This window comes from Fringilla coelebs (genome assembly GCF_963513975.1).
Source record: "Fringilla coelebs genome assembly, chromosome: 1".
Classification (NCBI taxonomy): Eukaryota; Metazoa; Chordata; class Aves; order Passeriformes; family Fringillidae; genus Fringilla; species Fringilla coelebs.
Window position 1 is genome coordinate 66,805,983 of NC_140028.1, and position 24,002 is coordinate 66,829,984.

General features: G+C 40.3%; 1 protein-coding gene across 1 annotated transcript in view; it reads left to right on the forward strand.

Annotated features, from left to right (window-relative positions):
* The window catches only part of EPB41L4B (erythrocyte membrane protein band 4.1 like 4B), a gene marked incomplete at its 5' end in the record, with an annotated part of 82,396 nt that overhangs the window by 38,775 nt on the left and 19,619 nt on the right, over positions 1-24,002 (forward strand). Inside the window, 2 exons of the mRNA XM_084216250.1 lie at positions 12,229-12,333; positions 23,041-23,083. Of these exons, the coding sequence (XP_084072376.1) occupies positions 12,229-12,333; positions 23,041-23,083 (148 nt within the window). The remainder of the gene's footprint in view (positions 1-12,228; positions 12,334-23,040; positions 23,084-24,002) is intronic.

The window sequence follows — 24,002 nt, forward strand, 5'->3', positions numbered from 1 at the left end:
CAATACAGGGAGATGAAAGACTAGTCTTTCTTAGGCTACAGACTCTCTGGCTGTATCAACAGTCATATGTGCTTTGTTGCTCAGCCTGAATAAACTTCACGACATGCTGTCTCTTTCAGAATCGGCACAGCTGAACAAGTGAGTTGACACTTGTTCTTCCTGCATCAGCAGTGTGGTGTTGTATTTGGTTGCAATTAAAGGCTCTGCTGGCTACATATATATGACTTTGAAGTCATCTGAGTTGCTGGTGTCAGGCAGTGAAGCTGTCCCCATAGCCAGAGTTTGGCTTGCAGAACTTTGCTCCAACAGAAGAACCTGAGTTTGCTCTTGACTCTGTCCAAGTCTGTAAGTCTGGCAATGAGAAACATTGTCCATGTTAATAATGTCTCCAGGACAGTGATGGATTCCCCAACACTGGGCATTTCTAAGATTGACCTGGACAGGATACTGGGCCATCTTGGCTAGAATGTGCTTTTGCTGAGGAAGGTTGGACCCTTGAGGTCCCTTCCAACCTGGTACGCTGTGATTCTGTGATTAGTGGTAGAAAACAGAGTTAGGGCAGCGAAATACAATCTTCCAGTGACTTAGTGACTTTTCAGACCATCAGAGTGTTTGGTATTAATGCTGACAGTTTAAGTTCTGTTGGATATTTAATGGATTTATTGCAAGTTTGTGGGAGTTCTCTGCTCTTGCGTTCACTTTCATTGTGAAATTAAATTCTTCTGAGACAAAGGGACTGTTACCAATTTTGTTTGCTTTATAAATGAAGGTTTTTGTTATTGTCTGCAAAGAACTGGTGGTACAGTCTTTTCTGGAGCCATCAAAGTGGTTATTACTTCATTCTCCCTTTAACTAAAACCTATTCTGTGAAGTGGCTTTGTGTAACAGTGACTTTTGAATATGGACTTTGATGTATTCATACTATAAGGCCTTAGGGACATATTTTTCCCCTGAAATAAAAAAAAAATTGAAGAAGTTTCACTTAAAAATTAAGTTGTTATTTTAAAGAACTGAGGTGGTAGTAGTTCAGCCATTTGTGACTGGCCAATCTGGAGTGTCAGGTCTGATCTATCTTGAGAGTCAGACTCTAAGAAAAAAAAATCTTGCAAAATTTGTCAAGCAGATCAAAACTTGTGTTGAGGTGAAGTGCCCAGGTGAAAAGAACCAGCCACAAGGAATGCCCCATTAGCCTGTCACAGTGAACTGGGAGTGTCACCAGTTTAATGAGTTCTGCTCAATCTCTGGCAGATACTGCGGCAATAGCAAAGTCTCCTTATGTTTGGCTAGTGGTCTGAATTAAACATGCAAGTTGCTATTGAGATGTTACTAATACAGATGTATAATAAGCCAGATGAAAAGCTGATACTATATTTTTTTTACTCTTTTATGCTGCTTGGGTTTAATTTCCATGAGAGATTTTTGATTCTATTTCCTGTTGCCACGCAAATGTCCGGAATTCATTTCATGGCCTGGAGCAGGCAGGGTAGCGACCCTGAAAGCAAAGGACAAAACTCAAACCTTCCTGCAAACCTACTAAAAGCTGCAGCTTGCTCCAAATGGATTTTCAAATCAAACCATATGTGGGGCAGCTTTCTGGCTATTGCAAGTCTGTCTATACTCTCTGGAATGTACCTTTGCCTGTCACCTGTACGTGTACCTTTGATCATGTGTTTTCATTTGTATTTTTACCTTAAAATTTCTGAAGGCTGTCTTTTAAACTACATCCAGAGGAAATGCTGGCACACAACACTCCCTCCAAGTAGGCAGCAAAAATGCAGCATGCAGGGAACCTGACAAGAAAGAAGCCTGACACTTGTGCAGATTAGCTGTTCTTCTTTTCTCACTTCTTCAGAAGCATCACTTTTCTAGATTCTGATGAATACTGTGCTTTTCTGCATACCGATTCTGGGGTCAGAGATTCTGTTCATAATGAGAGCTTTTATCTTCTCAGCCTCTTACCTAACTCGATTGGATGATCTGTTGGTTGGCATGAAATATCAACAAATCATTTTTTGGCTAAAGCCCAGTGTTTCTGCTCCTCATATTAACACTCAGAACTTCTAAGTTTATTCAGTAAAAAACCACAGACATGAGTCCTTGTTCATCTTTCAGAACGAGGATAAACAGAACGTTGTGTTGCCATGCCTGTTTCACTACAATAAGGCACTCACTTGTCCTTCAGATCTGAATATTTATAAGAGAGCAAGAAGTTAAATACTGTAGTATGATGAGAATTTATCTTGTCATGTAATTCATTGGCAGCAGTCAGAAGATTAGAGTGCTAAACTTTGTTATAATAAACCTAGCTCTGCCATTGGTTTTTACTCTGCAGTAGCATGGTCTGAGAGAGGTGTTTTCTATTAACTTGAACTGCTGTTTATTCTTTTTTATAGTTGTTCTAATGAAGCTTTTTGAATAAGAACCACATGGCTTTTCATCTTGTACATTGTCTTTCTTGAAAGTAAATGTAATTTGTAGTCATTGCCTTTAATTGCATATATATGTCTAATTATGTTCGTGTTTAGAAATAATTGTCTTCTTGGCTGTCCACTAAATGAAATACTTTTACTGGCAAACTTCCCTGGTCTTCCTCTGTTTTTAAATCTGCTGATTATAAACCTGTAGTTTAAGAGAGTTTGCTGATTTTTCTCAATCTCTGGATTTTTGGGTCGCTTCAGAGAGGAGCAAATAATTGGGGTTGATTCTTTGGAGAAGACTGTGACTTGGTGGATGAAAGAACAAAGAGTGAAGAGTACTGAAGTCAGTTGGCTGTCTGAATAAACAACTTCAAAAAGAGTTTCTTGCATTTTTAAATCCATAGAAAAGACCACATTAGAGCTTCGTCCTCAAGTTCCAAACTCCCTTTTTGGTCACTGCTTCTGTTTCGCATCTTTGAACTTCTTTTACTGGCTGTAACTGTCAGGATGATTAATAATAAATATGATTTATATGGAAGGTTTAGCACATTATAGGGTAATTAATATAGGTAATTAATTCTAATGCCAGCATGCGTGTGGAATTAATTTTGTGCTATGAAAAGTGCCACAAATAGTAGATGTTATTTAAGTTTAAAAAAAGACATAGAAATAATTGACCATGAATTATATGAGCATTAACTGTGTGCTAGTTTATGGTGGAGGAGAGGAGTGATTCTAAGGAACTTTTTGTTTTATCCAGACATAAAAGTAAATCCACGCAGCGTACCTGATGTGATAGTACTAAAGGAATCTGCACCTTTCTGTTTTTATGGGTCAGCACCTGGTTGTGGGGATTCTGTTCTCTGCACCCAAAGTGACAGTCTTTAGGCATTATGTAAGATACCAGTTCTCAGAGCAGCTGTCCAGGTTTTGCCTTCCAGCCACAGCACAGCTTCATGGCCTCCTCCTTGCCTGGATACCAGTGTGAGGAAGCAGCTTTTGGCTACCAGGGCCACGCCAGGCTCTGCTGTGTGGTGGTTTGTGTGGGGAGGGGGCTTGAAAGCACTGTTAGCTTGAATTAGGAGTGATGTTTAACTGATGTAACTTGCCCCTGTAGCCAGTTCTTTACAAGGCATTCAGCTGCCCTGACAGACCTCTTGGGTAGGAGTCAGGAACAGGACCTGTGACTTGTCTGGCTGGGAGAGTGGGAGCCCTGCAGCCTTAATTTTTGTCTAGTACAACTACTTGTGTTGCTTGTATGCCTGACTGGCCATTGCTGCTGGTCTGAGCTACATTTATTCTGAAGCAAGGTTGCCAGTGGAGCCTTATAGGTAAACTGCTTTATTGTAGACAGTCATAAAAGTGTCCTATTTAAAAACAAGTTTAAAAAAATGGAAATAGTTGAGTCATGCACCCATACACGTGGATTGTATATGAAGGGTGTGTCTATAAGGAAAATTCTGTTTGTACAATTGCATCTGTTTAAAACTATTTCTACTCCTAGAGCATTCAAATGCAGGTGTATAAGAAAGCAAAGATGTCATTTGAAACTTTGGTACTGCATTAGCATAAGAAAGTGCAGAGTCTTTGCTAAACTCTCCCAGGAGCTCTTCTTATAGGGCTTGCTCTTTTTAATGTCATCTTATGCCAGTGTTCCATGTTATTTCTCAAATACAGTTTAAATTCACGACCTAGAATTTTCTCTAGCTCTACAGGAAAATGGCACCACTATCCCATCATGATTTGTGCAGGAGGGCAATGGGCAAGGGCAGCCTAAAGCATAACATTGTGTTGTGTTTGATGGTATCACCTCAAAGAGGTGGCTTCCACTTCAATGCCAGTAGCTTAGCTTTATCAAACAATACCTCTTCCTCTGAGAATACAGAACTGCAAATTTTATTTTGAGTGAAATCATGTAGGATAAGGAGTCTCAGCATAGGTTTTTGTTCTCTTTATCCTAGCTACTTTGTGTTTCCTCCACTTTGTGTTTGAGGGGCATGTAATATTCCAAGTGGGTCAGGAGAGGGAGCTGGCATTCTAGGGGTGAAAAAGAATCTTCTTTACATACAAGTGACTCTTTTTTTATTTGTGCCTCTGAATGTATAATTATGATGGGGTAACCTGTCTGTTCCTGAAATAACAGGAGTCCAGGCTAACTTCTAGAACATAAAGTTGCAAGTAAGGATTTATTTTTTTTTTTACTGCTTTGTTCTGTGGCTGATGATTACTTTTATCTGTTGCCTGAGGATCCCATTTAGAAGTGCTGACAGTGCTTTTCTCTTGGGAAGAGGTCTGTGTTGCCAGTAGTACATGTAGGTGGTAGGGACGATGAGCAGAACCTCACCCTCATCTGAGTCTAATGAAATAAAAATGTCACTGCTGGCAATAATGTTGGCAATAGTAATTGCACATATAGGGCACCCACCAGGGCAGTACCTGCCTGCCCTTCATGTGACTTTTGGAGAGATTAAAGGCTTTTCAAAGGCAACATGCCCTTCAGATGAGTGATGGAAATGTGAAATTGCCCTGCAGAAGGGTTTCCCCACTGCAGTGGGTCAGCCTTAGCCAGGCTCCTCCACTGCCCCTCATTCTGTCTGCAGGATGGGAGTAGAAAATATGGAGAATTAAAAATGGGAATTAAAAAGCTCGTGGGTCAAGATAAAGCTGACTCTAGCTCGTGGGTCAAGATAAAGCTGACTCTTTCCCTAACTCAAATCCACTCCTTCACTCCTAACTTCTGTACCCCCACCCCCGCAGTGGTCAGTGGGTCTGCTGTGGAGATGACTGAAACCAGCTGTGTCCAGCCTGGGACAGCCCCATCTTCTCTGAAAAAACCTAAGCAAGTGGTGAAATTATCCCTTCCAGATAATGTATATCTTGAGACATGGTAGTTTCTTGCTCCTTTTTTCAGCAGCAAAACAGGCTTCTGAGCCTCTGGATATGCTACTATAATCAGTTTTTGAAGGGCTGTGCTGTAAAATTCAGCTAGCAGAAGTGCCTATTTCGAAAACAACCGTGTAAAAACAGCTTTCAGAAAAAGTTAGCATTGTTGAGACCATTTTATAAGTTTGGTTCACTTGTCCAGTTGAGGAAGAGACAGAATGTGGTTGAGAGGTGGGGAAGGAAGTGACTGGAAGCAGGGATGTGTGAAGTGGCAAAGGAAAGCCTATGCTCCCCCTTCAAATCTCACCTGGCTTTCCTGGATCTGCTCTTCGTTTGCGTTACTGTGTGTAGGAATCTGTCCAATGAGAGATTCCTGGCATGGCTTTGGACTCTTTAGGAGATTGTTGGCATCTAAGGTAATTCCCTCTCTGCTCTCTTGTCTGTATATTCTCTCTAATGCTGTGCTGCCAATTCAATCTTTGATTCATCCTAATGAGTTTGCACTTTATGAATAATGAAAAATCTTTTCCTTCCTCCGATTGCAAAGCTTGAAAATAGCCTCTTATCCTTCTCTACCCTTAGTTCTTAGTAGTTTGGATGTCTTGGTTTTCTTTGCTTTGTTTATTTGTTTTTATTGTTACTTTTTTATTCTTGGGCCATTTTTTAATTTGTTTATTTTTTATTGACAAGCAACTGCCCTTACATAACAGGTAGAAAGCATAAGCCAGTGCAAGAGGCTTTTCCAATGTCACACTGGCATGGTAAATGTACTGTGATCTGACTAGAAGCCCAGTGCCATTTGGTTTATGTAGAGACTTGGTACATATAAAATACAGTGATCTATTTATTTGTCCTTGTTCAGGCTTCTCCTCCATGAACGCTGATTCTTCTTGTCAGTAGCTGGTGGAGAAGATGAAAGTCTGGCTGCAGTTAAGAAATGCTGCTGTGCAGCAATGGTGAGATTTACTATACCCACTGTTAGGGGATTTTTTTTAATGACTGTCTACAAATTCTCACTGGTATCTTGGTTGCAGGGTCCCAGCTAGCTTGCACTGTTGGCCAATCTGCCCACAGAGAGAATATTCTGAAGTGGTTGTGTGCCTATCTGAGGTTCCCTCCATCCCCTTGATGGGATGTGACTTGTGACAGTCCTAGCTTTTGAGACTTTCATCATAGGCTTCAAGAGTAATTTTAAGGAAGCAGCTTGGTTTGTTGGTTTGATTTATTATTTCTGGGAATTTGGGGTTCTTTTTGCTTTGGTGTTTCGTCATTTTCCAAGGGGTTCTTTAACTTTGCTTCTAAGCTGCTTCTGCTCAGGAAATAGCAATTTTTTAGTTTGGGACCTTGACAAAAATGACTGGGAGCAAAATGTTTGTTCTTTCAAGGTAATAATAAGTAAATACCATTAATGGGATATTTTTGTCTGCTGATGAAGGGCTGAGGGCTTGGTGGTGTGTGTATGCATTTGGCGTTTTTTGTTGGTTTGAGTTTTTTATGCAGGGGGAAGTTAAGGGGATTTTGACTCTTACTTTCAGCTAATTTCTCAAAGGAACTAAAATGAATTTTGTTCTCCTTCAGATAAAAGTTCACATGCGTCATCACTTGCATTTTCTTCTGGGCACATTCAGCAAAGCTGCTTGTTTCTGTGGTCTGTACTACATTTAAACATCATTTGCATGCAGTGGCAGGCTCTGAAGCAGTACTGGTGTTATTGCCATGACAGGGTGAGAGGCTTAATGGTTACTTGTACAGTGTCACATTTTCAAGTGAGCTTGTAGCCAGAACTGAAAATTTAAGTCAATGGTTGGCTGGTAAGAAAATAACCTGACATCTTCATTGCAGCTTGAGCAAGTTAGCCGGCTTCCTGGAAGTGTGATGTGTTAGTAAATAACTTGCTTTTCTTTAATTAGCATTGATTTTATGAAAATGAAGGAGTATTTGCATGATTTCAAGCACAAAAAATGCAACTCTTTCCCCACTCTTCCAAATGTGGAAGGCCACCATTAGGCCACCAGAGGAGGGTGGGACAGGCACCCAGGTCACGGCTGGTTTGCAGTGTGCCCTCTGCCAGAGTGTCCTCTCCGGATGGCCGCTTGCACGCTGGAATTTGAACACAAGTGGCTGACTTTGACAATACTGCCTGCAGTACTGGGATGGGTATCATGGTTTTCAGTGCAACTTTTGCAAGCCCAGCCATGGCCTCCAACATGTACTTGGCTGAACCTGTTAGATACCCTGGTTTTATAAGAATGTAGAACAGTTGCACTTTTGTGCTTAAAATGATGGAACTACTGCTGACTTTCAGTACAGCTGAGTGTGTTTGAGCAGCTGAGGGTTTGACTATCCAGAAGAAAGCAAGTTAAAGGACAGATGATAACTGAGCACCAGGAGTCAAGGCTAATTAGGAGCACAGATGGCTTTTATGCATGTTTAGCCTGCCTGAGACACTTGGAGACAGCACTGCCAGTGACTGCTAAAAGGCAAAGCGAATTCTCACTGCTAAGCAGTATGGCCAACAGCTAAAGCCTTAAGTTTGAAAATGAGCTTTAGGTTTGAAAATTGAGTTAATAACAGTTCAGGTGTAAGAGGATGGAGCAGAACATATTGAGCTACTGTTGTTTTCAGGAGGTGCCAAGGAGAGGAAATGCTGGTGCCATCAGAGCAGGGCAGTATCAGGCCTGTGGAGGCGAGACTTACTAGCTACAAACGTGCCTTTTGGAATTTACTAGAAGCTCAGACCTGGAGTGACTGACCATCAGACCACAGCAGCCCACTCTGAGAAAATATTTAACATATTGCAGAATACATAATCTTGTGCTTTCTTTCAAAACAGAAACTAAGCCTGCCCTACCTACCCATTGCTGTTGCTACTCACTGTTCAGTTTGAGATGCATTGGCTTTGATTGGAAAGCTAATTGGCTTTGACTTTTCTCTTGGTGGTAGCTTATTTTGCTTAATTTTGGTTGTCATTTTGTCAGCTGGCAGACTATTTCATGTACCTCTTGGCCTATTTGACAGGTTGTTTTCCCAAACAGTGCTTCAACTGTTTCTAAAATCTGTTAATAGTTTGTTTGTAGCCCTGTAGTCTGAGCTCTCTAATATGACTCAAGAATTTCAGCCTCTCCACTTGGGTTCAAGTAACTGTCCTTGGGTTTGGGGAAAGTGGGGGCATAAGCTCTCCAGCTCTGCTTGTGTGTGCTCTGAGAGGGATCAATAGCATCCTTGCGCTGTATCTGCACTAAAATGGGACTTTTCTGGCATGGATGTCCACTTTTCATGCCCTTTGGCAAAAACCTTTCGAAGAGCTCTGGATTGGCTAAGACCAACACTAATCAGCTTGTTTAGACAGGGCCCGTTGGTGTCAAATGTCCCTGGCTGATTGATCAGTGTTCTCTTTCCTTCATGTCTACCAGAAACACATTAAAATCTCTTCCTATTTCCATGTCAAGTCTGGAAGAGTTTCTAATTAGAGAAGTTAATCTTTGTTTTGTCATGTTTTAGCTGACAAGAATTTCCATCGGTTCCCTGAGACTGGGAACTCTCTGGCAGCTGAAAATGTAGCCTGCTTGAAATGTGGGCCATGCAGCTGTCACTGTTGTTGTGCAAGGTGCTTTATACCCATCCTAATTGGAGTCCTTGTAGGATTTGCAGTGAGTTCTCATTTAACATAAGAATCCTCTCTGAATTTGTGATTCCCAGGGAAGATGATATGGGGGTTTATTTGAGAATGGCTTTAATGAAACAGTGGACAAGACTCACATAACTGTTAGGTGGAACAGGGGCGACTGACACGAGAAACCTTTTTTTTTCTCCTTTCTCTCAGTGATTGCTCATTATCAGGGAGGTTCCCAGTCTGCTAGTGTAATTGAGTCTTTGTGTTTCATCAAGTGCCTGCCTCGTGCTAATTCAGTTATGCCTTAGGTTGCAGCTGTAGTTTTGTTTGTAAGCTGGAACATTTCATGCCCACCCTCCCGGTGCTTGCCTGTGATGTTTCATGGTGCTCACAAAAGTTCTCCTGAGTTCCAAGGAACACTCCACCAGAAACTGGCAGTGCTGTAATTGATGTTTCAAAACAAAACAAAAAAGCCCAAACAAAAACTCCCAACCCAAAGAGAAAACCCTACCAAAACAGAAAGCAAAGACAAAAAAACCCAACAAAGCCAAAACCCCAACAGATACAAACAAAAACACCCAAGTCAACACAAGGTTTTGTAACTTTTCTTTCATCCCTGTTCCCAAGTATAGTAACTTCCATACCAACAAAATAGCAATTCTATATAATAGTATATGCATACTGTTTGTTGCCATGTACTTCATTTTGTACATAAGATATAAGTTATGCAGGCCATTTACATCTGATAATTCTGAACCATCTGTCTAGTAAGGTATGACTGCAAAATATTTTTAGTTTGTGGTTGGGGGTTTTTAGCTGTATCCTCAGAAAATAAGCACAAGTCAAAGGTCTGTAGAGAGAGTATTATTTATTAAATTCCAGATCATTTGATCTACTATGAAAATTTAACTGTACAAAATAATTTTCTTGTCTTTATGTGGTATCAAATTTTGAAAGGGGAAGCATGTCTTTTAGCTACTGTTTTGTCTAGAAGAGGGGAGAAGAAAAAGATTATGAAAATCGAAATTTTTTTGCTTTAGAGACCACTATCATGCATACGTATTGCCTAAGGAAAAAGCCTTCCATTTTGACTATTCCACCCATTTCATTCAGTGCACATTAATTTATCAGTCCACAATCTGAGCTGCTGGATTGTCAGTCAGTGATGAGGCAGAATAAAGAGCAGGTAATCCTTTCCTGTTAGCAGAGGAAAAGTCAGTCGCTTTTATCTCCCCCTGTAGTGCAACATCTCAAAGAAAGTTTTGGGTCAGCAATTTGCTGGCTGCAGCAGCTTTATCATTTAAGGGGTAAGAGCTGCTGGGAAAGCTCATTTAGTGACAAGTTAAATGTTACAATCTCCTGTAACTGTGTATGTAATACTGCGTTTTATGGTCGAGCTGTGCAGTGCAGAGCTATTCTGCATGTAACACATGTTAAACATTAACTACTGCTTGGGTACAGAAGGTGGAGTGTGCTCTCTCTGCTTTCTATTGGGTGTGTGGCAGTGGAAGATAAACATGTACTGGTAGTTAATGCCATAAAGCAAGCAACCATGAGCAGAGTAGGGCATCAAGTGCATTTTTCCTACGTTTTGAATTTTTCATGTTCTGCTGTTTCTCTTTATTGCTTTTGAGGGTTTTCTCCTCCCTCACTTAATAAGCAAGATCTGTTTAAATTTTGTTGAGCTTTGATTTGGCTTCTTTTAACAAGTGCTGATTTTACTCCATATGAGAAGATATGTTCTGGATTCTTTTTGTTTAGTTTGTAACAATTACTGTACAAGTAAAGATGATGACTTCTTAGCAATGTACTGTTTTAAGAGGCCACTGTAGTCTCATCTGCCTTTAACGGAATGTTGAACTTTGGTTACTAATGTCTATTTTCTGCCTCTTGCCCCCCTCAAAATAATGAAACAGTATCTTACAATGGCACTTTAATGTTGGTGTGAAGCTTTTATGGAGCTTTAATTCCGCTCTTGAAATTTGATACAATTCAATTTCTGTGCTTCTGTTTTGTTAGTTAAAAAACCCTAAAAAATACAACTTAAATAAAATTTGCTTCCTATACCTGAGCCTGCTTGACTTTCTTGAAAAAACAGGTGTAACTCATCATCTTGTCTGTTGCTGAAGAAAACTGATTTTAGACAGCCTAGGACCCTGAACAGGAGTTCTGCATGTTATGATTGATGGTGCCTTTGTGCAGGAGACCAAACTAAAGGAGCTGAATGCTTAACTATGAATTTTGCTACATTTTGGGGTAAAGTGGAAATGCCTACGATGTTTGTTTTAAAAAATGAAAAAAAAAATCCTTAAAGTCGTAGGAGGGACAGCAGTCACAAAAGTGGATCCTGGTCTGTACTTCCCTGTATAAAGTACAGCTGTAGCTTCAGTCTCTTACTCAGATTTATCATAGTCTCATGTATTTTTGGCCAAGGGGTGATTTTGCTCAAGAACTTGAAAACTTGCTCCCCAAGTAACTCAACATGCATGGAAAATTGGTTTGTTATTGCCTTTTTCTTCAGCCCACCTATAATCTTCAAACTTTGGTTTTCTAGTGTTGAGGATTGAGTATGTAAATTCTTGCCTTAACCTCAAAACAAGTACCCAGGCCAATGCAGCCTGCCTTTAAGATCTGCTAAGTTTTCTACCCTCACCTGGAGGCCATAGTTGGGGTTTTAGTTGTTAACTTTTATTTCCATGGCTGCATGTTTCAGATGGCATGCCAAGTAAGATTTGCATCTTTTTTGGCCCTTGTTTCTTCATTTAAAGGCTGTAAATGTTATGGCAATTGGCAACATAAATGGAATATTATCAAATCCCATTAATTTTCTTCACAGTGCTCTTTGAGTGTTCAGGCTGTCCAGAATTTATTTTGCAGCTTCAGTGGTGGTGTGGCACTGCATGACTGCAGTTGCTGTTGATAGCCAGCAGATTTCAGGCAGTGTATGTTAATCAAGCTTTTCCTGGAGGATCTGACTTCCTCGGGTATAAAATGATGGCTCTGGGCTTAGGACACTTGTAGGGCATAACCCTTTCCTTTCTCTTGTACATTTTTAATTATGATGAACTTTGAAAGCTTGCTTTGAGAGTGAAATCTGATGCTGTTGGAATAGGTGCAGACAAGAATGGCATGTGACTCTGTTTCCTGAGGAAAACAAAGAGAAATGTCAATGCAATTCTTCAGACTACATAGAATTGCTCTTTTGATATTATTTTCCTTTGTGTATATCTTCTCACGTTTGAACTTGAAAAGAAATGCACCCAAACAAACCCACACTGACCAGTTTTTAAAAAAGCATTTTCTCTTCTGTTACAGAAAAATGCAAAGGGACAGGATTTGTTTGACCAGATTGTGTATCATTTGGACCTTGTAGAAACGGATTACTTTGGCCTGCAATTCATGGATGCTTCCCAAATTACAGTGAGTACAACTTAAGCTGGTTTATATGTTTTGTGGTAGTTCCTGTTGCCTATTACTTTATTGCTGGTGCAGTTCCATGGAGAGATGTCAGCCCTGGGGGCTGAAACAAGTGATGCCATCTTTGGGTCTTGCACATAAAGCTACATCCTCTGAATGAGTCCTGTGTCATTTACATGGCATGCATGTGACTTGATTGCACACAAGTTAAAACAACAATGACCTTTGGTAAAGAAAAATGTGCTTTATGGTTACTAGACTCATAGTATTCAAAATGTTTTGCAGACAAGGATTTCTTGTAAATTTTCTCTCTCTGCTCTTCTGTGCACACATTGTGTTGCTTTGATGGTTTAGGTTCATTTGCAAGAGCAAAATGTTTTAATTAAAAATTCTCCTCCTCTTCCTTATATAAGGACCTCCAGTATCTGCTGGTGAAATAAATAAATCTAAAAAAAATATTTACAGATCAAAATAGATATATTAATAGGATAGAGTTAAAAGACTACAGCATTGTATTTACACTATATTGACATATATTTAATCTTTTCCTTTGCTCACTCTGTGTGAGCAGGAAGTTTGACAAAAACCAGCACTGTGAATAGAAAATATGCATATTTGGAAAATAAGTGTTTCTTTTAGTGCTCTCTGGTCAGTTCATAAGCGTTTTTTCCATGAAGCAACAGAAGATGTCTTCTCTGGGATAATGTAATAAAATAATGGGAAAATGTCGCTGCATTATTGACATCCTGGGGAAGGGTAGGTTCTGAGTTTATCATCCCAGAATTCTCAGCTTTATTCTCTAATGAGCTTGGGTCAAAGATGGATCAGCTGCATTATCATGTGTTTCACCAGTCACTGTAAACAACAAACAGGAAACCTCCCCAGGTACTGTACTAAGGACTTGATACTGGAAGAAGAGAATCTGTGGGTTTGGGAAGAAGCAGTATTAATCTATTTTAATATTATCCTGATGTCTAAATTAATTTAGGTTAATATCACTGAAAACTGATGTTTTGAATGAAGTATGTCCATGATGGGATTTTTAGGTGGTTTAGTGTGTGCCTGATAAAATTTCTAAATACATTAATTGTGTGTGCTTTTATGATGGATCTGATTATAAGGACACAGCTAATAGAGCAGAGCCTGCTTACAATGGGAAAAACACATTATATTGTCACTGATTGTCAAACCATCCAACTGGGAATCTGATAGCTAAGAATAGTTACCTAGCAAGGAGCTCCGTGTTTTGAAAGAAGGGAAGCAGAAAGGGAGAGTGAAATATCCTTTCTCAGCAAGAATGAGGGCAGATCAGCCAAAAGCTGGGCTGAGGAAGCTGGGAAGACTCATTTTCTTGTATGTTTGCAAACCTGAAGGGCTCTTTTGACTGGTAAGAAAGATGCAGATGTGAGTAGCTGGGTCTTCTGTATGTAGCTCTCTCGCTGGTGTTGAGGGCAAAATGGGCAATACATTCAAGTGTTTCAGCTTTGTTTGTTTGCTGTTTCTTTGTTCTTTTAAGGAGAGAAGTATATGATGCATCTACAGTTGCAGGTGGGATGAGGGCTGTGAACAGCTGCTTGAGGGGTCTAAAAAAAGCCAACTCTGGTTGCAGGGCTTTGGTGGTAGGGTTGTAGTTGCCTGAATTAAGAGGAGTGTTGAGGGCAAAGTTTTTTACCTTCCCTGAAGTGCAAGGCCAAAAGCTCTTACTTGGCTCTTGTGTTTTTTGGTCTGGCTTAAGCTGGGCACAGAGTAGGGCTTAGAGAACTTCAAGGCACAAGGTTTTATCTTGTCCAGCACCCTGTGCCAAAAGGTTCCATGCATTAAGAGCCTTCCTTCATCTGTTTAGAACCTATGACCTGCTCCTTTTGTTTGCCCAGCAATTAATGCCTATCTTCCATGGGCTTCTGCTTGGTGCCAGCCCAGACACACAATGCCAAGTGGGGGACTGAGAGATTAAAATTGTGTAAACCCCTTTGAGGCTCTAAGCCTTTGTCTTTAGTATGTATTGTTAAGGGCTAAACATCTTTAAGCCACCATTACAAGTAAGAGAGCACAAAATAGTCTTTGAGTAGTGGAGATTGCTTCTGTGTGCTCCAAGGCCAGCAGCTTTTGAGTGCACTGTTTCCTGCAGTCCTGTAACTTTCCCAAAGACTTGGGACAAGCAGTGTTGATAGCTGTGATTTAGAAAACAAAATCGTGATTAGAGTTTATCTGCTTTGTTAGAGGAAAATCTTTAATTGTTTGAACAGCTTATTTTTAATACAAACCCCCAGCATAAAGCTGTAAAAGGCAAGATGTCAGCAGTAATGCAGAAAATACTGTAATGCCTATTCAGTGAACTCTGCATTAGTTTGTATCTTGTGCTCTTTGAAGATATCCATCAGATGGATGCAGAAGGATAGAAGGATGTAGATAATAATCTAATAGTTTATTCTGAAACTAATCTTAGTGTGCTGTTGTATTTTGAGTTACTTGCTATTAACTCTAGAAGTAGAAATATTCCAATTCAAGAAAACAATTTCCTATTCTAGCTGTTACAGAGCTTCGACAGAGATGTAGTGCTTGGGGTGATCGAAGGGTGTGACTCTGATGTAGGAGGTCTCTGCAGTGGTTTAGAGAAAATGCAAAGCTTATTGGGTTTTCAGTTACTTTTACTACAGCCTGTGTTTTCTAGCAAAGCAGGAGGCCTTGAAAACTTCAGCTGAGGTTGGAAATAGCAATAGTAAAATCTTGGGAGCTATTGAAGCTCTGTTGCCACAAGGAAGTATTTCACTGATCTTTGTAGGAACTGGTTGTGTGCAACGTTTTCAATGGTTGGTTTGGGGTTTTGACACTAATTTTCAGCCATTGGTAGCTGATGTTTATTCATTTTCAATCCAAGAGTGTTCTTTCTTTCTCTAATTCTAAATCAGCTTAATAAAAAAAGGCTTTCTGTGGTTAACAGCTCCTTGTGAACTCTATATTTATAGGGTCTCTCAAGATTTAGATATCTCCATTTCTACAGTTGCATTCTTTGTTCCAGTTTTCTGTCCTGTGATGCCAAAACATGGATACCCTCCCAGCCCCTCCTGTGTTTTTAATTAAGAATTTATAACTGAAGGATTGCCCATGTTTATTAGCTTGGAATTTGCTTGCTTCCATCATAATTTTGTTTCTGTTGACAAGAACAATTGCAGAGTAATTGAAAGGGAAGGATTTTTAAGATAAGTCTTTGAATTCTCTATTTTTTTTTTTAGTTTGTGCAACTGAGCTGCTGTCATCCCTGGGAATGGATGGAAGCAAAAGAATTAAAATGCCCCTTTTCTCACATGTGTCTCTTTCAATGATCCTCTAAGTCATTTAAGTCCTTTATGTCTGATCTCTAATGTCACAAAGACCCCTTAGATTAAAGAAGGTCTGTATGGAACAGCCTTTCCCAGCTTTGCTCTGCAGCCAGTTGAACCTTTTGAGGATGTGTGATTGCAGCCAGTGTATCTGGCACGTGGGGAGGCACTGGATTTACTCTGTGTGTACAGCAAGAATGATGAGTGAGGACACCCTGTGCCTCCTGCAGGTGCTGCCCATGGCTATGGTGGGGACCAGAATTCCCTGGGAAGATGAATACCAGGACCAACCTGCAGTGAATTGTCCTGCTAAACCATGTCTGCACCTGAACTTCTCAGTATTGACCAATTTCTAAATTGGGTTTTGATGCAAGGAGTGAGAGGACAGTGGAGGGAGGACATGGAGAAGGTTGTATACAAGTGGAATAGGCTTTCATGAAAGCAATTGCTCCAAGTAAAAAAAAAGCAAGAGGGAAAAAAATTGGCCAAAACTGTATTGCCCAGAGTGGGCCTGACCAGCAGCAGTGTGTCAGGATGCACTGATTCTGACACTGAGATCCTCACCTCTATGAAAGGGTGCCTTCTGGCCAGGTTTTTCTGAGAGTGTCAGGGCTGTGTATGACTCATGACAAAGGATATTGACAGTGCTGGGGGCAGGTAGGAAGCAAGCTGAACAAGAAATAATGTAAGTACCTTTGTTTCCTCTACACATCAAGGACCAGATTCCTGGGTGTTTCAGCAGGTACTGGGTCAGGGGCTTGTAGGGCCTTGGTTCATTATGACTGTCTCTGCTGTATCTATCTGAATTTTCTTCTAAGGGCTCCTTGATTTGGTTATTTCAGCTGCTGCTTTTGATATTACTGTCATGACTTCTTAAGATGTGAGGGTTGGGGAAAAATGAGCAGTTCAAACCAGTCAATTAGCCTCATAGTGTGAAATCTGGGAGTCTTTTTCCTTTGTACTACTTAATACTTTAACAAGTATTCATGAAGCAGAAGAAAATAGGGAAAAGCCTTTTTTTCAATATACTGGATGTGGGAAAGAAGGGAGAATGGTAAATATTTTGATATTGCTGTAGCCTTTTCTGCTACTGGTAGAAACAAACTATTTTCCCCATGAATGAGCTGTGACACTCCTTTGTGACTCAGTTTGCCCTCCCTGAATCTCTCTTGTTCCCCTGGATGATGAGCACTTTGGGACTGTGGTGGTTGCAGGACGTGTGTCTGTGGATTGTAGCCAAGAGCAAAAAATACCAGTCACAGATGGAGGGTCCCAAAAGCTGTAGAACATCCTGTAGCTCTCAGTGCTTCAGTTTCTGATAGTGGCAGTGATAGGAATGCCAGTTCAGTAACTGGACAAAGGCAGTGAGGCTGACTCCACAGCAATGCAGAACACCTGATGGATGTGGAACATTTCCATCTGTTGCTGTCCAAGTCTGTATTGTGGTTTGTGAACACTTGGTGGAAGACTGCAAAACACTAACAAATTCCAGTCTTTAGTCTTCCATAGCACCTGCTGTTTTGGGAGGACGCTTTTCTGACACAGACTTGAGAAGCAGGCGTACAGGGCAGGTGGTTGGTGTGCTGTCAGTGATAGTGTAAAGAATTCTCTCTGGGACAGCAAACAATCTGTGCTGGTTTCTTTTGTCTTTGTGTGTGGTTGGAGTATAAGCTGAAGTGATTTCTCAGTTTTCTTCCAGCGATATAGTCAGGTTTGTTGCCTACTTGTTACAAATACATTCAGTTTATTTTTGAATGTTTGGACATAGGCATCAAAATTAAAAGTAAATTGTTAGAATTGATCTGGAGTGGTATCGGCTTTCATTGTCTGTAAAGTAAAACTAATGAGAAATATACTAGATCAGAAAAGTTTTTTATATCATTTTTATATAATTCTGTGTTTTACTTCTGTCAAGTCTGCAGAGCAAAATATTGTTTGGTTATCACATGGATATGAATTAGGATAGGCTAATGGTCTTGAAGGATGTCCTTGCATCTCTCTATTATTTTATCTGGTTTGTTAGTTTATCTGGTCTGCAGTTAAACCACATCATTTATCAGGATGCTTCTGAGATGGCTCTGTGCTGACTCAGACTGGGACAGCCAGGCTTCCATGAATGCCACACAATATGTGGAGGTCTCAGGGCTGGTAAAGATCCATTAAGGCCTACCAGTGCCCTCATGGCCCTGGAATTAGCATCTGTGGCTTTGTACTTCCCAAGATCACAAGCTGGAGCTTTATCACAGCTCCATCTCTCCTGCTGCTGGACAGCTCTGCTTGCGCCTTGCATTGCCCGCGCTGTCCCACTGTGTCTGACTTGTGGAAGGTGGCATCCCTCCTTCACAGGGCTAGAGAGAACTTGGCATGGGAGCTGCAGAATGGTGTCAGTGGAAGGGAGCTGCTGGAGGGCAACTGGTCTGCCTTGTTCAGGCCAGGGACAACTTAGAATACTGACAGAACTTTGCACCTGGGTCACGTTGGTCCTCCAGTGGTGTTGATGTGGTTCTGTACCACTGTGCTGGGGCCCTGTTCAACGAGATGCTGACAGCAGTGTTCAAAGAGGGTCTAAATCAAAACTGGCCAGCTGAGACTGAAAGCCCTCTAAGATCCTGCCACTATTTTGTGAAAAGTTGGTCTCATCTGAGCCCAAATGCAAATTTTTCACCTCTTTAATCCCAGCTTCATTTTATAATGTGAATGCTGTTTGAGTAGAAGTTCATTCCTTTTTTTCTTTCAAGTTGGGTAGGTGAGATTGTAGAGCAGCATCCTGAAAAATGCCTGCAGGTCTCGTCTTTTGAAAGGGGTGTCTCTATCCAAGCTCCTCATTAGCTTCAGTTGTATCTCGTTTCCTGGGGCTTTGTGCAGTCGTGTTGGATATCCTCAAGGATGGTGGCTCCACAGTCCCTCTGGGCACCTGTGCTTTGTCTGAACAGCCTCATGGAGACAGTCTTTGTCTAGCTGGGATTTCTCCTGAGTCTGGTGCCACTCATCCTTCTGCCGTGGAATCCTCTGAGAGGTGTCGATCATCTTCTCTACAGCCTTTCAGTAGGCAGCTGAAGTCACCAGTCAGGTGAGCCTTCCTTTTCAAGAGGAGCACAACTTCGTAGGAGGGATCAGAGAAACATGAGAACAATACCTCATTGTTTTACACTGTGAACTCCTGGGAGATTATCCTGCTTCTGAGTGCACGTTTGTGTACTCCCTGAGTTTCTACATGACCCCAGTTCTCATTTGGTATTCTGTTATTATCATAATAATGTTGAAAGGTGACGTGCAAAAGAAAAGAGGGTTTTTGCTCCTTTGCTCCCTTTTCAATCTGTAAATGTAGAGAAATCCCCAAACTGTGGTTTGGTGGGTAGAATTTTTATTGGCTTGATTTTTTGATGTTTCTTTCCTCCATGTGATGCATACATTTTTAACTCCTCTGCTTTAGAAGGTTGTGTGAGTAATGGCAGGCAGCTTGGTAGGATTCAGGTGCCTTGGAAACCAGAAAGCAAGAAGACAGTTGAAGGGATAATTGACTTTTGGTTTTAAAGGGTTTTGTTTAGCACACCTTCTTTTCTGAACTTGATCATTGAGCATGATTCTCTCTCTTCTACCTCCAGGAATGACTTGAGAAAGATTTCAACCGATACTTTTCAGAGGACAAATAAAGCTATCAGTAAAAATGGGCTTCCTCTTACTGATAGTTAAATATATAAATAAGCATGAGGGAGAACAGTCTATTCAAGATGTTCTTCATGCATTTTAAACTAGCAAAGAAAGCCAACAAAAAAGGGTTAAATGTAATTTTTTTTCCTTTTCAAGTCACCTTTGAGGGCTGTATAAATCAAGACATGGAATTTTCATTCTTTTAGGAAGCAGGTACAGAGGTGGTGGAATTTACAAGCTCAGGTGTGTGATGGGATTGTGTCAGGTTGTGGAAATCCTCCTTTCAGTCTTCATTTGGCACTCACATGGTCCTCATAAGCTGACTGCTTTAGCAGCTGTAGTATAGCTGCTGTATCTCAACACAAATATATCCTTCCCATGCTGTATATCTATTTTGAGAAAATACTGGCTACTACCATTAGGAAATGCTGAGCTACTTATTTTTTCCTCTTCACTTCGATTAAGTGAGTGATCAACAGGAGACCGTGCCGAGATAAATACATGCTTCCAGTATTTTAAGAAATAATTTTTTTAAAATGGAGCTTCTTTCATGTGAAATTGTTTGGTGTTTGTTTTCAAGACATGAACCCAGTCAATGGCTACTATGTTATGTCAGTTAATACCATAGGAAGCATTATTCATTTGATAGAGCAAAGAAATTTTGCTGACATTAAAGAGGAATAAATGGGAGTTAATCTAGTGTTTGACCTTCCAGTTTACCTCACAAAATTAGAGGGACCACGGTGTTCTCTGCACCTGATGATGGGAAGTGGAGAGGGGGGTGCTGAGCTCTCCTCCCTGGTATCCATGGAAAGGATGCATGGGAATGGTTCAAAGCTGGATCACAAGAGGTTCAGACTGGACATTGGGGAGCATTTCTTTACCAAGAGGGTTGTCAAACACCGGAACAGATTTCCTGGAGAGGTAATTGATGTCCCAAGCCTGTCAGTCTTAAGAGATGTTTGGACAATGCCTTTAACTTGAAGTGGTCAGGCAGTGGGACTAGATGGTCATTGTAGGTCCCTTCCAGCTGAACTAGTTATGTCCTAGCACAATCATAGAATTCTGATTACGTGCAGTTGGATCAGGTTTGGGGTTTTCTTCCTTTACTGTGGGAAGACAGGACACTGTCTTCCTATCATAACACAGTCCTAAAGCAATTAATCCCTTTCCTCCTCCTTGTTCTGCACTGATATTTCCAAGTCTGAACAGGATATGGGGATTATGGCAGGGTATTGTTGAAATGAGTCTGGTCAGTCCTGGTCCTACACTGTGAGATCCGTAATTAAGTTTCTTTGGTGAGTCCAGATCCTGAAATTATGTATGGTCATTTAGCCAGAGCACAAGATAGGCAGAGATACAGTCTTAGATGCTGAGAGAAGAGCAAGGCTCCTCTGGTTTTATTCAGCTTCCTAGTGAGACTTCAGAATTCATTGCTTTCACTTCCCTGTAATTGAGTCAGCAAGCAGTATGTAGCCAAGCCCAAACCTATTTTAGGCTTTAGCTAGAATGCTTTGATTTTTTTTTTCAGCTCAGAGGGACATTTGGAAGGCTGGTGTGGTACACAGTGTGAAGAAGCCCTCTGACATTATCTGAGGCAAAGAAGTGTTGAAATTCAGCTGATTTTCACAGAAATCGCACAAAATATCTGACTCTGAAATTGGAGCTGGTTCATAAATCTGCATGAAAGCTTCCAGGCCTTGGAGCTCTGGGCCAATAATACTGTCAGTCCATGCCCTACCTCTGTCTTTGTATTTATGATCTGTGTGGTGGCACATCACACACTGGATGTGCAGTGCAGGATGGGGGTGACACAGCAGCTCACTGTTGCTTCTGAAGAGAGGTGACTTTAATGCTTGCTGTGCTTTATCTCCTGGAGCCGTCTGCCTCTGCCTGCTTAGGTACAGGGAGTGATGATAGCTTCCTGTCTAGGCTGCAGTCTCACTTCATGGTCTGCACAAGCAGTTCCTGGAGTCTTGTTAGGTATTTTTTTAGCCATTATTTGAAGTTTTTGCACTTGCAAATAATCAGTTTGAAACTTACTCTTATTTGAGCTTTAATGTGCCTTAAAGACCACATGCCAAGAAAAGGGACTATCAGCTGTTTTTTCACTGGGAATTATTATAGTTCAGGTTGTGCAGTGCTTGTTTCAGAACATGGTACTAACAGGAGTTTTTGGCACGTATTATAGCTGTTTTTACATGAAGCTAAACTTTTCTTTTAATGCATTAATTATATTTGTCTTTGAGGGGCTTTTCCTTAGCCAAAATAAATATTGAATAGAAAGACACTTTCATAGCTAGGTGTTTGAAGAATAAAAAATTTATCTGCCCTGGAGCTAGGAAAGTAACAGACTTATATAATTTCAGTTAAAAAAAAAAGGCAAAGTTTGAATGTTGATATTTTTTTCCTTATCAAAAATTTGAGATTTCACAAAGCTGTAATTTTTCATAAGAGAGCAAAATGGAGACAAAGTAAATTCCTTGCAACTCTAAGGAATGTATTTATATGAGCTGCTGTAGTGTTTTATTTACATTCTGGTAGAGATTTTTTTCCAGATTAGGGGTTATAAGAATTGATTTCTTGGCAGCCTCATCTAAGGGAGTCTTGCAAGTCTCCTGCAAATAAAATCACCTTCAGAATCATTGTTCCAGTTCTCTTTCTCCCTCTTGTGAGATTTATTTACTTTTAAGAGTTGTAAGCTGTCAGACTTTTGATCTACATACATCTATACCTGTGAAAAAATATTGCATTGGTTTAGAACATAGTAATACTGGTATTTATTTACTGACTAGACAACAAATAATTTTGGACATTTATTCAGCCATAGAGCATGGTGGTAGTGTAACAATAAGTAGTCATTGAGAGATTATCCTTTTTCTGAAAACATGAATGCTTTAATAAGAAAGAAGGAAGAGGAATTTTTTCCTAAGATTTTGTTTCATAGTACCTAGTTTATAATTTCAAAATATATTTAAAGATAGAAAACCACTTATTTCAAAGAAATCCAAAACTCTCTTACCACTTTGTATGACAGAAGCATTTACATGGAGTTGCTTCAAATAAGATTGCAGCCTCCTGTAGGACATTGAGCAGAGACTGTCAAAGATTTAAGCTAAATTTACACCAGATTGTGTTTGTTGCTGCCTTTCTGCAGATGAAACTTGTACTGACAAGAGTGTGTAAACTTTGCTGGGAATCATATGTTTTTGTCATCATTGTTGCACTATTCCAGATCTTCTGCCTTAGTTTAAAAAGGAAGGGGTGGGGTATGCATCAGTGTTTCCCAAATGCTTTTCATGGGGTTAAGTCTCCATCCCTACCTTGAAAAACTTGGCTCTGGAGCAGTAGAAGGCAGAATGGTACAGGCTCTGGAGGGTCTCCAACAAACAGAGGGTTAAAGGAGGCTGAAACTCAGGGGTTTGGAGCAAAAGGCTGCCTTCCTTACACACCACTGCTTTGGGGACTTGCATTTTGAAGTTTCTGCTTTGAAAGAGTGGCTTCCCTGGCAATTTTGATGAATCAAATTGAATTAAAAATCAAGCTTTCCCATGTGGAAGAATGGAAGTTATATTAAATATGCCAATAAACACTTCGACCAATACGCAGAAGTTTAGAAAATAAATATGGCAATATTCCCTTATAAGAGAATTTTATCTGGTAAATTTTATTGTAATCAGTTTATGGAGTCAAAATCTTGAAATGGAACTGCTTCTAAGTGTGGATTTTCTTTTTTTAGCACTGGTTGGACCATTCAAAATTCATTAAGAAGCAAATAAAAAGTAAGTACTATGTCTCTGCCTTTTTATTTTGTTACTTCCTAAAGAATTTGAATTTAGTGTATTAGAACATGATAGAGAATGTTTAAATATGGCCTTTAATGGAATAAATATTCCTTAGAAAATAGTTTTAATTTAATGGGTAATTGGCTGCCTATATTATGTCTAAAGGCAAGAGCACTTATTAAGCAGTAGCCAGGCTTCAGAAGCCCTTGTTAAACCTGTGCTGTTTGTCTGAGGCAGAGTAGGTTGCCAGGTAATTTCAGTCTGATCTGTGAAATTGGGTTGCCTGGACACAGATCGCTGTTCCTGTCACTGCTTCTGATCCAGAACAGATATCCTGCAATTTCTTTCAGAGACTGAATGGAAAAGACTTCGTTGTGTAATGATTAATTTTTAATTTTTTTCCAGATTATTATTTTAGGAGTTTAACTAGCAGAAATACCTGCTGTTTTGTCAAATGTAGTTTTGAAATAGCTGCTGTTTCATCAAAGGTAGTTTTGGATGGAGGGGTTGGTAGACTGTGTTTCTGTGAAAATTGTCTGAGGCAGGAAAGTAGCTCCTGGATTTTTTGATAATCTAGTTGCAGGCTTGGGTACAGTACAGCATTGGCATTAACATGTTTTGTTACAACACTGCAGTTGTCAACAGCCATGGGCCATGTTTCTGTGAGATTAAAATGTGTTTTTCAAGAAAATTGTTGACTGCTTTGGAGGACCTCACAGAGATTGATCTTGATTGCTTCAGTGGTGCTTTGCCTTTTTTTTTTATGAGAACCCAAGTATCTAGATGATTTTTGTAAACAGTGGAATTCTTCAAAGGCCTTCAGGATAGTTTGCTGTCACCCCATGGTGTGTGGGTGTCAGCCTGCTAGAATCCATGCTGAAGATAGCTGCTATGGATAAGGTTTTTGCTGTTTGGG